Here is a 13,809-nt window from a genome sequence, read left to right as displayed (position 1 = left end):
GTCTTTATTCATTATTGTTAGTTATTCACATTGTTATTTCATGTTTTATTTTTTGGGAAATTCTGTCATTCACCATTTGATAATGGTGCTGAAATTGACACCAACAGAAGAAGTTCTTCAAGCATCTGATGCCACTGAATAGTGGGAGGGGAAAGGAGATTGCTTGACACACACTTCCCCCCTCCCAGTGCACAGTGGATGTACATGTCTACAGCAACTCACATCATCCGGTTTGTATCCTGAAAGGAGAACACCTCGCTCAGTAAGTCTGCCTTTTTGTTTATGAATGACATACAATTTGAATCAAAATTAGAAAGGAAAATATACTTGAATTGTAGGTTATTGAAATTAGACTAGTGTCCTTACTTTTCAAACCCTGGGCAGACTCAATCACTGGGTACAAAATCATGCATATATTTAACACTGATATTTGATAGAACATAAATATGACTATATTTATTTAAAAGTATTTGTAGTTAACATGACATCTTTTATGTTCCATGAGGTCACTACGTTTCTTTAAATTATTAAGCACTGGCAGCATAAGAGATGAAGAGATAATTTGGGCTAGAGTTTGGCTATTGTTCTGTGTACTGATCAGTTTTCGCAACAGGTTACTAACTGACACCTGTGAGCATCAGATAGTCATCTGAAAATACAGCATAATATCAGAAATGTGAATCACACTTTTATGAAATAAAAAGAATCATGCAGGCATGTACACTGCAGATACTGTGTAGTATTCAGTTTTTCATTTCCACAATACCTTCTTTATTTTGTATCCCCAAATTTAGGATTTTTTTTAAATCCCAGCAGTGCTGTACTCTCAGCATGCACTAAGAAAAAAAATTGCACCAGTTATTTATTGCTGTATTGGTCACATTTTTCTGCTGATGACTGGCTAAAATTAGAAATATTGCTGTTTTTTTCCACCTTGTGAACGGTGTGTGTGTGTGTGTGTGTGGTGGAAAATAGGAATTTAAAAGTACTGTTTTTCTGTAAATGAATCCTGATGGGATTTTGCTCACACAGCCAGTAACCAGGCAGCCCTCCCAAATCCTCATAGGTGGAAGGCATTATAAGGAAAGATTCATAGGTCACATCTGTGACTCTGTGTTCATGACTACAGAAACCATGGCAACAATGGAAAATAAAACTTAGGTTCACAAATTGGGAAGGGAGGCCTTAAACACAGGAGGGAGTGATGTCACATAATAAAATGTAGTCTATAGATAGCCTGCTGTCCCCAGCCCTTTACTTCTGTGACATGCTTAATGGATTTATACTGTATTTGCATGCAAATGCAAATGTAAAATGTCCATTTGGTGCTGATTTTGAATACAGTCCAAATGTGACTGCAACACATTTTTCACACCTGTTCGTTTTTTTCTTAATGAGCAGGTCACTGCTATAAATACAACTTAAGATTTTTATTTTTATTTTTTTGCTGGGAGCAGTGTTGCTTCCTCACAGCTCCAGGGTGCCTGGTTTGATCCTGAGCATGAGTTACTGTCTGTGTCTATTTTCTCCTTGTGTATGTGTGGGTTTCAGTCAGGTTCTCTGGTTTTCTCAAATCTCCCAAAAACATGCCAGTAGGTGAATTGAAACTCTAAAGTGCCCCTAGGTATGAGTGTGTATGGCAATATGTGTACTAGCATCCCATCCTGCTTCATGATCAGTGTTTCCAGTATAGGCTCCAGATCCACCATGACACTAACCATGATAAAGCGGTTACTAAACATGAACTAATAAATGAATGAATCTAGCATAATATAGATTCGACTTTGTATAATTTTTGGTTATAATAAAATGTTTCTAAGTATAAACGTTTTTTTAAAAATTGCTCTCAAATGGAAATGCAATGCCTAAAGCAAAATTACACCCTTAAACTAGCCTTTAATCCATTGATTGATATTTTTAAAAAATCATATCAGTCAAAGTCTGGCCTCTGTAATACCCAACGTTATGCAAATATGTCAAACACAATCACTGGGAGTTGTCACCATGAGCGACTAATCATTATTGGTATTGTAAGTAAGAACTGCTAACAATTGGAGATGGAATTTGGTGAAATACAGATAGGGAGTAAAATATGGTGTGAAACAAGATAACTCAGTTATCTTAATTATTAATCATAATTCAACTGAATGTCTGTGGATTGCAGGATGCAGCATACCCTATGTGGTGTAGTGAAACCCAAAACTTAAGGATGTTTATTTATACAATTTCCTGGAAATAGGACATTGAGAGATAAGAGAGAACTGAAAGCAGAGTTATTTGATATATCTGATACAATCCATTCTAAAAAATCTCTGTTTTTATAGCACACAGTACAGACGTCAGAGAGATAAGCTCCTTGGTCCTACTGGGACAAGAAAAGTTGAACTGAGGTAAGGTAGCTAGTTAACTTTCTTATATTAGCTTTTGGATTGGAACATGATTGTTTGTTAAATGTATCCTGCTCCAAACATGACTCATGTAGTTCAGTTACTTGGCAGAGAGGGTACAGTGTTTTTACAAGCCTGCTTTTTTTTTTTTTTCAGGTAGCAAAAGTAGCAAAAGTACTTCTATCCAGCTGGCTCCAAATAATAATAAAAGATTTTTTTTTTTTTTACTGATAACATTAATAACAGATAAGGAAGCAGGGGCATAAAAGCCAGTTGTAGCTTAAATGAGAGAAAAGTCAATCATGCTGTAAGTAATTAGCTGCTATCTCTGTTAACTAGTAGCAAGTTATGTTCATGTTATGATGCATTAACAGACCTATTTAGCAAATTCACTCATCCATAATGAGGGAAGCAAGCATCAGGCCGTGTTAACAGTAAGGAAATGGGAGGGTAGCCCAATCTTTGGAGGGGTTAACGTTATATTTATGGGTCCAGAGAGAGCAACTACAATCTCCTGTAATTGATACCCTTCTCATGAAACAACTCCATCACTACTGCAAGAGACTAGTATCAGCTTTTCAAATTTTGGCTGGAGTGTCCCTACAAGAAAGCTCTATTTCACCATCATGTGCCACATGTGAGAACTATAAAGCACATAATAGAATGTCTTTGCTCTGGTTAGGCGATAGATAGCCTGCTGTGCTGTCCCTGGTACTTTACGTCTGTCACATGCATACATACTCAGTGTTCATACTCTGTTATTCTCTGCTGCTCTTTAAGTAAATATTGCACCCAATCACAATCCAAAATTGTATTCTATTTGTTCTATTTGTATTTTTGAAATTATTGTCTAATCACTTCTCTTAAAGAAGGTTTGTGTGTTCTTTTCTGTTGTACGAGTTTACAGAGCCTCACCACAAGCATTTCAATGTGCAGTTGTGTCTGGCGTATTATGCATGTGACAAATAAAATGACTTTGACTTTGACTTCTATGCAAATACAAATATGCAAATGTATATTCGGTGCTGATTTTGAATACAATACAAATGTGACTGCAACACATTTTTCACACCTGTTCATTTATTTATTAATGAGCATGTCACCACCATAAATTTATCATAAGAGGTGCTAGGAGCAGTGTCACATCCTGCTCACTGCTCCAGAGTCCCTGATTTGAGCCTGAGCACTATCCAGAGTTACTATCTGTAACATTTTCTGTACATTTTCTCCCTGTGTATGTGTGGGTTTCACTGTAATTACCCTTCTCAGTTCTCACTTTTGACCACTTTTCACCATTACAATTTTAAGACTAGTTTCAACTTTTTTTATTATTTTTTATTATTATGTTTGAGTGGAGTCTGTCTACTAGAGACTGCAAGTTCTATTTCACTATTATGTTTCACATGTAAACATTGTCCATAGCAACTTAAGTTACTTTATGATACAAATAAATAATAAATAGTATTATCCATTGTTGAGTATTGTTCTCAAAATAATTTAAAAATGTTTGATTTGTTAGCCAGTGAGAGACATCTGGAGGAATCTGCGATGTCTCAGGCTCGAGGAACTTTGATTTTTCTTCTTTTAGCTCAATGGGCTACAGGTAAGATGAATTCACAATACACAATAATTTAATGAAGCAGATTATAGCTGCATATTGCATGAGTTATGTCAGGCTCCTTTAGCTTTTTTTTAGAAAGCAACATTGCAATAATTATACCAGTGTGTCTAATAGAAATAAAAGCATTTCTTCGTATTATTTCTTTTCTAGTAATGTCACAGGGCATGCCACCACAAGACTTTCCTCCACTGCCACAAGACTTTAAGGAAATGGCCAAGAAGATGGTATTTGTTTATTACATAAAGCCACTTCAGTCAGCTCTTCTGTGTTACATTAGTACTGTTCAAACGACTAGACAGGACTATGCCTGAATAGTCTTAGGTCATATCACTAAATAAACCTTGTTTCCTTGAAATTATTATTTTTTAAATATTGCAGCACATAATATCAGACCTCTCCATTATCTGTGATAACATTACATTTGTTGTCAATTAAATGTTCTAATTAATACAGCATACCTAATACAAGCTTTCTAAGAATTGTCAGTATGTCATGTGTCACAAGAGAAGAGGAATGCAAAGATGCAATTTCCTTTAATGTGACAAAAAAATCTGTCACTCAGTGTAATTAACCTTACCATGTTTTTTTTCTCCTACAGATGATCATATGCTCCAAGAAAGGTAAGAGCTAAGACACTTGCTTTACAATGAAAAAAAAAGCAAGTAGAATCATAGCAACAGCAGGCAGGAGAAGGGTGCAAAAGGTTAGCAGCTGAAGTGAAAGGGGCACCAGACAGAACAGGCCATCTTAAACAAAGGAGTTTTCAGGTGTGATTTAAATAAATCAGTGGAGTCCAGTTGATCAGTGTGTAGGGAAGTAAAGATCTAGAGTCTAGAAGCAGTAGACAGCAAAACATTTTTCAGGGAGTTGGTGAGGACTATGCATATTAAGTGGCTTGAGTAAACTGTTGATGGCAGAGATAAAAGATCTCATGTCGCCTTCTCAAGAAGGCATAATGGATGCATAAAGAGGTTTTAGCAGTAGTGAGGGAATTCTTGTAATGTAGTAAGGGCTCAGAGTTCATCTGTGACCAGGCTTAGTAGAGGAGTGGCAAAGCTCAGAATTGTACCATGGTTCAGTGTGAAAGAAAGGCTAGAATATTAAGAGCAGAGGACAGGGAGTCATTGTAATGCTCAACTAAGTCAGCAGGAGAGGCATGGCAGACAGGGCTGGGGAGGGTTTTCTTCAAGCAGGTGATATATTTGATGTTGTGGAAAGTGATGGTCCACTGCACCTTTCATGTGTTCAGAGGAACAGAAGGCTCAAAAAGCATGGGTTTTTTTATGGTCTGAGATAGGAGGCTCAGTGGCAGTGTTTTGTTTCTGCACTGTGTGTAAATGTATGTAGTATGTGTAATTAGGTGTACGTATCCTGTGTATTTAACTTCCTGTGGTTTTCAGCTACTTTCCATTTGACCAATCAATAAAGTATACCTTTCTAGCTATGTATATTAGACAATCAATAAATTATACCGTTCTGTCTATGTATATTAGACAATCAATAAAGTATACCGTTCTGTCTATGTATATTAGACAATCAATAAAGTATACCGTTCTGTCTATGTATATTAGACACAGGGGCTCTTTTGGAGCTTGTTGAAAATTGTAAAACATTTTGGGTGGAAATTTGGCATGTACAAGACCATGATGTAGCTCACTAAATCCCGTAGGGGGTTGCAAAAAGAAGAGGATTAAAAATAGGCTATATTTAGAGAGTTTTAGTGAGTATTGAGTCTAGTCAGAATCCTGTCAGCATCATGCAAAGGGCATGCTGAAATGATAACTTACTTCAATATAGCTCTTAGTTTTGGTTGTTACAGCTCTTCCAAAAAAAAAAAAAAAAAAAAAAAAAACCTCTGCATCTTTAAAATCAGATATTTCTGTAGTATCTTGTATTTTGCAGTATGTATTAACAATGTGAAATGACTGCATTGCTACAGGTTACTCTCCACCCATCCTAATGGACTCTATGTTGAACAGGTAATGTGTTCAGATGCCCTTATGGAAAGATTTATTCCGGCACATTTAATGTTAAATGATTTGGTTGTGTTTGAATATACTGTACATAGAACGTTTTTTCAAGGGTAAATAACTGAGTAGGTTTTGTCATTTGAACAATAATGTGACATGTGAAACCCTCCACCCCAGCTCTTTCTCCAAACCAGATGAGATGACAATGGGAAAGCCCATCTTTCTTTTTGCTTCCCTTCTTTCTTCACTCCCTCCTCTCTCCTCCTCTAACCTGAAGCCCAATGAAACAGAACCGGCCTTGGTACTACACAAACTAATGCAACGCCACTTACACAGTTATATATTCTTATATTATATATATATATATATATATATATATATATATATATATATATATATATATATATATATACATATGAGTTAATTTAATGTTCTTCTCATGCTCTTTGTTTAATGTGCTGCTTTAAGAACATGACAGAGAAAATGTGCAACAGTTCGAATCTGCCACAAATGATCGAGCACATATGGAACACCACGGTTAGTGCGTTGTGTGTATAATCACAAAACAAATGTTGTCTTGTATCAAATTTTTTCATCTTGTAAAACTCCTATATATGTTGATTGTGAAATTCTCTTTATCCTTTCTATCCCCTCTTCCTCTCTGTCGCCTGATCTCCCTCTCTTCAGGAGAAGAAACACTGTTTCATGCGAGCGTTCTTGGCTCCTCTTTCCTGGGAGGCCATCGTACACAATGCTACACAGTTTGATCCAGAGCAGCTCAGAAAGCTGCTGTGGGCGGCTAAACCTTTCCTAGAGATGTCACCTTCTTCTCTAATGCTGCCGTCGACACTGCAGGGCTCTCAGCTCCCTGAAATGTGAGTGAGGGAGTTACAGAGGTAGCTAGAGAAAGATGAAGTAAAGGGAAATAACAATAAATCTTTGTCTTTCTTTCCTTCTTTGATTTGTTTCTGCTTTCTTCAGGATGCAGACATTCAATGAGGTCTTCGTCTCCCTTTCAGAAGAGCAAAGGAATGATATCAGGCGATGGATGAAAGAGAGAGTGATAGAAACTGATCCCAGTTGTGCTCCAAATCATAGCCTTTCTGGTGTTCCCAGTCCGCCAATGCCAGTACAACCTGCCATGCGTAAGTCCTCTCAAACCTAGATGTTGCTATAATGGTCAAGAAATTACATGTACACTATATGGCCAAAGGTTTGTGAACACCTAATCATCACACCCATATGATGGCCTTCACTGGAACTACGAGGCGCACACCTGTTCCAGCATGACAATGCCCCCGTGCACAAAGCGAGGTCCGTGAACACATGGCTTGAAGACATGGTTTCTTCTTTTTCTCCGTCTTTTCGGGGAAACTAGATAACAGTGGTGCGCATTTCAGATTTGCAGTATCTACTGTATCTGCAATAGGTGGACATTGTACGTGGAACCTGGCAAACCTGCTTGCAGAACTTGAAAAAGAGCAATTACTAATAGGAGAAAAGTCATTACTAATAGGAGATGAACTACTTGGTTGTAGCCCGACTGCCTGAGATTCAAAAATAAAACCATATTTCTGTACAAATAAAAAAATGCTTTCATTTATTGAGCTGCTGCTCCATATACCTCATTTTTAAAATATTGTAACCTATGTTCGTCACACATTTTACATCTTTCTTAAATGATCGTTCTCCAACATTACTGAAAGAAAATGTTCTCACACAGGCATTATAAATGCCACTTAAAGAATCTAGCACATTCTGATAGTGTGTCCGGCGAGTTGTCTGTTGTTCCTAAATAACAGTTTCTTGATTTGGGAATGACACTGAACCAGAGAAACCATGTGGAGGAGAGAAAGGAAAGAAAGATGAGGGAGCCAGATAAGGAGGAGGGAAAGGATAAATAAAAATAAGAAGCTGTACTTATGTAATCCAGTGAACTTGCACGTGTGATGAATAAAAGCAAGAGACATTGCTTGTAATGTCCTGTCTGTGTGTAACTACAGCAACACCAGAGAACACAACATTTCTCTGTATCTCTTCAGTTAATTCTTCAGTTTCTGGCTGTCAACCTAAAATGCCTTGGCTGAAGGCTGAGGTGCTGAGGATGATGGGACGTTTCATTTCACGACTGCCTGAGGCAGAAGTGAGGGGCATACCTCCAGAAGAGGTCAGTTTTTTTGGAACGTTCTTCCTTATGTACTCCCTTGGGAGCATACACTAAAGCAGACACAGACTCAGCAGGCTGGTTTGAGCACTTGGAAGTCCAGAAAAAGAAATTCCTACTAATATGATTCTGTTAAACATTCCAGTGCAAATCATTCTTCATTAATATAAAAATATCAGGTTGGTTTTTTTTTTAATTCACCAAATACAATAACAGTGAAAATGCTAATGTACTAATCTATTGAGGAATTTACAAATGTAGCATTGTGTTATCAACAATTATCAACATCAACAGTTAACACTGTGTGTAGGGGGAATCCATCAGTTACCATGTGGAATATGTAAAGTGTCAAAACAATGATGTGTGAATGGAATATTCTCATATATTTTGGTTTCATACAAGGATTAAAATCTAACATGTCTTAGCTTTAAATAATGTGCTCTTGAATACTGTGTCTCTATTTTTCTGTCTCTTTCTCTTAGATGTGTAAGTTCTTCCAGTCTCCCGAGTTCCCATTTTCATTCAATAACGTCAGCGGGATGCAGGCTGCCATTGCCCAGACACTAATGCAACGACTCAAGCAAGAGTGTTTCAATGCCAAACAGAACTTCTCCAACCAAATGGACAGGTGTGTCACATCTGGAGGTTTCATACCATGGTTTTATATGATTTTATCACAGGACTGTATAAGTTAAAGCTCTATTTACATGATAATAGAAATTTGCGATTATGCTGTGATCAGATATAAAAGGTTTTAACATCTAATCTCATCTCTGCTTCCTTGTCCAGGCTTGGATATCTCGTCTGTTTCTACGATGATCCCCAGTCGCTGAATGCTACACAAATTAAGAAGCTGCTCCACCAGCTGGGGGGCTGTGAACCCAGCGGGATCGATGAGGTCAATCAAAGTTCTTAAAAAGAGCTTTTTACAGAGCATTCCCTTGACTCCGCTGTCACTCACTCTCCCTCTGTCTATCTCTCAGATGAGGAAGCAGTTGGTGAGGAAGCTGATGGCAGATGGCGAGCCTCCTACTTCTGAGATGCTGCATTCTCTGGGCTCTGGGATGTTGGTTCTCTCTCCCTCTATACTGTCCAGTTTCAGCAGAGACACTCTGAATAGCACTATGTCCAGCTTGAGTCAAACAGAATGGAAGCCAGCTCAGGCCAAAATCCTGGCCCAGAAATTACTGGAGAAGGTTAAGGTTCGGACCACGTATTAGACCATTACTTTTTCCTGCTATTAGCTTGTCTTGTCCTTGTGACATTTTTGCTGCCAGGTTAACAAAATTCGCCATCCTCTCTCATTCTTCTCTCTTCGGTAGGACATCAATGGTGAGAAATTGTTGTCCCTGGGCTCAATGGTGAGAGGTGTAGACAGTGAACTGCTCAAGAATGTCAAGGCACAAGGCCTGCTGGGAAGTGAGGGCCTGAAAAATATAAGTGAGAGGTTGTCTTCTTTACAGAAAAAGGCTCTGCTTGTGGGGGTAAGGATACAATAAGTTATATATTCATTATAGAAATATATCAAAATAAAGCATGGAGTAGGAGGGGCAGAAAAGTTGGATTCTACACCTCCATTTCACTCGCTTTCTCAGATGCGTGCCGATGTGAATGCAAGTCATTTGGTGAAGGAAGTTCCAGATGCTCTTATCGCCTCTCTCTCTCTCTCCATCCTTGACAAAGCAAACCTTAATTCTCTGGATCAGCTGGAGGGCCGCAGCTGGTCCAGCACACAGGTAAACAGACAAACACGTTTTACCTGTGAGAACCTTCTATTGACAGATATTCTTATCCTTGTGAGTACATTTGGTGCAAACTGTACTTAACTCTCCTCTAGCTCAGTCATTTTTTTGGTTCATGTAGTAAAAAAAAATCACCTTTTTAAGGGGAACAGTGAACTGTCCAAAATTGTTACATATTTCTATTTTCATTTAGTCCCCCCCAAAAAAAATTATTAAATCAAGAGCACCTTCTTTCTTTCTCCATAGTCTGTTTACCTTTTGAAGAAGATTGTAAGTAATGGACTCAAACCTGAGCAGATAAGGTGAGCCAGTTGATAATTCAAAACCGAGAGGTGAAATATAACTGTTTAACAACTTTGATGCTTGTGAACAAAAAGTATGTGTTAATCTGCTAGAAAATCTAACACTTAACAGAAAGCTGGGCCAGGCTGTTCAGGGTGTGACCTGCAGCATGATTGATGGCATTGCTCAGAGTGATACCTTGGAAGCAACTCAAACACTTGCCAAGTCTTTTAACTTGCTCTCTAGAACACAGGTAAGGAGTCCTTCATTTTAGTACAATTACAAAGCTCTGGTTTATCCCCCACAATTTTCTCATTCTCCCCATCACTTCTCCCAGGTGCACTGCATGGCTAGCAAACTGTTCCAAAGTCTGGAGAAGCAAAGGCCTGGATATTTCACAAACATGAGCAAATCAGAGCTCCAGGCCATTCCAGCTCTGCTGCTTATCCACCTACCGTATTATTTCTACAGATATACTACAATAATATGAATACTATGATTAAGTAATACTACAAATAACAATACACACACTGCTAAACACGTTTTAACTCCTAATGCACAGGGTACAGGTGATTCAGGGTCTCCCAGCCTCCATGTGTCCTTATTTTCTGGAGAAGATAAGTCAAGCCAACCTCTCATCCCTACCAAACAGTGCACCATCACGCCGGGAACTTAGAAACAAAGCCCTAAGCTGCCTGGTACCACACACACACACACACACACACACATTTGACTTATCCTTGTGAGGACCTTCCACTGACATAAATATTAATGCTGCTAATTGATGCTATGTGTATATCTAAATCTAACCCTAACCTTAACCTCAGTAACCAAAACGCAACCTTTTGGCTCTACAGTTTTTGTTTAAAAAATAGCAGTTTACATCATGGGGACCATCCAAATGTCCCTACATGGTCACAACTGTCAGATATTGGGCCAGATAGTGGGTAAATTTGGTTCCCACAAAGATATAACACACACAGTAAATTATTTGCATGTTTTATATCTTGGTGGTAACTAAATGTACCCACTATCTGACCAAATATCTGATAGTATTTCAAATAAAAGCTGTGATAAAAGGATAAAATTATTACTAAGAACATCTCTAAAAAGCAAAATTTCATTTCAGTGTCAGAATTTTCATGAATTTCAAAACAAGCACTGACCTTATCTCCATTGTTCCTATCTCCTCAGGGGAAGAACGCATCTGCAGTGTCTGCAGCGGATATCTCATCTTTGGGTCCACTTGTGTGTGAATTGGACCCAACCTGGATCTCCTCTTTGAAACCTGATGCTCAGAACTTCACTGTGCAGGCACTGGCATCCTGCAAACACATTCCCCGGCCTTCCAGAGCACCTCTGTTTACTCTGCTCACAAATCTCTATGGGTAGTGTAGTCCCCTGCCTTACAGACACCTCTATCTACAGACCTCTTCATGCCTCTCTTATTCATAACTAGCTGTGTAAAGGCTGCATCAGCAGCTCATACATTTTAGTGGAGCAGGATGATGTTAATAATGACATAGCCTCAAACAAAGTTAAGATGAGAGGCTATCACACTTGAATTATGCTATAGGCTGCTATCTAGTGTATCTACTATCTACTACAAGTGACCCTGTAACAGGCAGATGAGTGTCGACAACATTCAGTCATCGAGCATACAGCGTAGCAGTTTATTGTGAGCAGATATAGACATGCCTTGGTTCAACTGTGTTTGATGCAGCTGATGTGCTTTTCATCAGTGTGAGAGACTAACTCAGAAGAGCTAATATCATTAAACAGGGTTACCAGGTTTCAGCAAAATTTCCAACTCAACTACAAATCAAAAACCTTAAAAGACAAGACTAGCCCCCAAAAAATCAGGCATTGGAAAAGGGGGACACATTTTTCTTTTTTCTCTTTTTTTGGTAAACAGAGTCAGCATGGTGCACACACATTTCTTGTGTATTAACATTATCCACTCCATAATCCCTCTTTCCCTCTCCCAATCTTTGGAATATACTGTATCTTACAATAGAAATGGTTTTATACATCATAGACACACTGTATGCACTTCATTAGATTTAATTCCAGTTATTTGCTCTAAAACAATATCTAGATGGCAAATCTGGCAACCCCATTAACAGTTCTGTCTGCTGCTCCTCGTAGAATTGCGCAACTTGCACAACTTGTAGAAAGGCGAATAAATCAATGGAACGTTGGCTTATATCTGTTAAAGAGCAACATTTTTTAAATCACTGGTCACTGAAGAGAGGTCATTAGTACTGTATGTATGTAGTTGTGAAGATGTTATAAAAATTTATATTTGTTGAACAACTGATATAAATGGTGGGGATCTGCCCCACTTGCAACTATGGATGAACCCCCACTGAAAGTTCGTGTAAAGCTTTGCTGTAGTGTGAGTGGGCTTCCTATGTATTCCATGTCATTATTACCTGCTTTTGGCTTAATGAAATATTTTAGATTTATTTTAACATCTCTCTGTGATTTCAACTAGGGCCCCATCTAATTGGTCAGAGGATGTCGTAAAGTCACTGGGACCCCTCCTCTTACTGAATGACGCCGCCCTTGACGCACTGTCTTTTAAGGTGTGTATTGGTCTCAGTCTCCTCCGACTCATTCCACTGTCTTATTAGATCAGCTGAAAGATTCAGTATATTATTAATAACATACACATTGAGCCATATTCCAGAATTGTTTCTAAGCCAAGATTTCTCAACTATAGTCCTTCATGACTTAGGTCTGGTATGTTGGGTGCATGAAAACTCTACAGCTGTGCAGGGCAGTGGGTTTTCAGGACCGAAGTGGAGTTCCCGTTATGCAGCACATTAAATTGTGAAAAAATAAACAAAGCCAACTTTGAGGGATACATGCCCTCAAATAAACACTTCTATTAAGATGATATACACATTAAGAAGTTAATCAGTGACATTAGTGGTTATATTTAAACATGCCTACTCATATGGAACTAAGTACATATTTAATATTTTGATGAGGGCTAGTGTAGCTCCAGCTATATTTAAATCTCTATTAAAACAAATATTAAGAGGCTTTAGCTGAAACATTGCATGAAAATGTTGATAAACAGCTGTTTAGCTGAATGCATACTTGTGTCCAAATATAGCATATCTGAAAAGCTTTCTCAAGTGAAGAACTGCGTTCTGACATATTTTTCTTCTCTTTTTATTGTTCATATTCTGTTCTCACTGTTGAGATTGATCGTTTAACCTCTATACTCATCTCTCCTCTGTAGACCTGGCTGAAGAAATCTTTGTCAGATCTGCAACACAGCCTGGAGGCTCAGGTTGCAGGTCTGGCCCCAGAGGAGTTCAGTGCCTGGCCCAATCTTTCAGCCCTCCAGCGCAAACTCTTTCAGCTGAAAACTAAAATCACCCAGCAGCGCCGCAGGAGAGAGAGTGGGTTCATACAGTATAGTATACAAACAGTATACAAAAAGAGATGTCCAAGTTATTATTTTTGCTCAGTAAGGTTTGATTGAGCACGATTATAAAGCTTTTATTCTTGGATCTGTCTGGGATTATGTGTATCATGCATGTTCAGATTAATACGCTATAAAAGCATAATAACAAGAAAATGAATGCTGTATTTTTAAATGTACTGTAAACTTTACTAGAAGTATATT

At 38.2% G+C, this 13,809-nt stretch overlaps 1 protein-coding gene across 3 annotated transcripts in view; it reads left to right on the top strand.

Annotated features, from left to right (window-relative positions):
• Window positions 1–175: 175 nt before the first annotated feature.
• otoa (otoancorin) overlaps window positions 176–13,809 on the top strand; it is an 18,179-nt gene continuing 4,545 nt past the window's right edge. For 2 of the 3 annotated variants that reach the window (XM_034314232.2, XM_034314143.2), the window contains exons 1-23: window positions 176–262; window positions 2,325–2,390; window positions 3,907–3,990; window positions 4,159–4,232; window positions 4,607–4,628; window positions 5,948–5,987; window positions 6,156–6,279; window positions 6,447–6,515; window positions 6,666–6,853; window positions 6,960–7,123; window positions 8,021–8,145; window positions 8,625–8,770; window positions 8,932–9,040; window positions 9,126–9,344; window positions 9,465–9,626; window positions 9,738–9,878; window positions 10,131–10,186; window positions 10,299–10,419; window positions 10,504–10,622; window positions 10,729–10,864; window positions 11,361–11,554; window positions 12,664–12,754; window positions 13,420–13,582. In XM_034314232.2, the coding sequence (XP_034170123.2) occupies window positions 3,936–3,990; window positions 4,159–4,232; window positions 4,607–4,628; window positions 5,948–5,987; window positions 6,156–6,279; window positions 6,447–6,515; window positions 6,666–6,853; window positions 6,960–7,123; window positions 8,021–8,145; window positions 8,625–8,770; window positions 8,932–9,040; window positions 9,126–9,344; window positions 9,465–9,626; window positions 9,738–9,878; window positions 10,131–10,186; window positions 10,299–10,419; window positions 10,504–10,622; window positions 10,729–10,864; window positions 11,361–11,554; window positions 12,664–12,754; window positions 13,420–13,582 (2,518 nt within the window). In that variant the 5' untranslated portion in view covers window positions 176–262; window positions 2,325–2,390; window positions 3,907–3,935. The remainder of the gene's footprint in view (window positions 263–2,324; window positions 2,391–3,906; window positions 3,991–4,158; window positions 4,233–4,606; window positions 4,629–5,947; window positions 5,988–6,155; window positions 6,280–6,446; window positions 6,516–6,665; window positions 6,854–6,959; window positions 7,124–8,020; window positions 8,146–8,624; window positions 8,771–8,931; window positions 9,041–9,125; window positions 9,345–9,464; window positions 9,627–9,737; window positions 9,879–10,130; window positions 10,187–10,298; window positions 10,420–10,503; window positions 10,623–10,728; window positions 10,865–11,360; window positions 11,555–12,663; window positions 12,755–13,419; window positions 13,583–13,809) is intronic. The other variant, XM_034314187.2, reaches the window with a different exon arrangement.

This window comes from Pangasianodon hypophthalmus, chromosome 1 (assembly GCF_027358585.1).
Source record: "Pangasianodon hypophthalmus isolate fPanHyp1 chromosome 1, fPanHyp1.pri, whole genome shotgun sequence".
Lineage (NCBI taxonomy): Eukaryota > Metazoa > Chordata > Actinopteri > Siluriformes > Pangasiidae > Pangasianodon > Pangasianodon hypophthalmus.
Note: the sequence above shows the minus strand (reverse complement) of the source record. Positions and strands in the feature narration are given on the sequence as shown.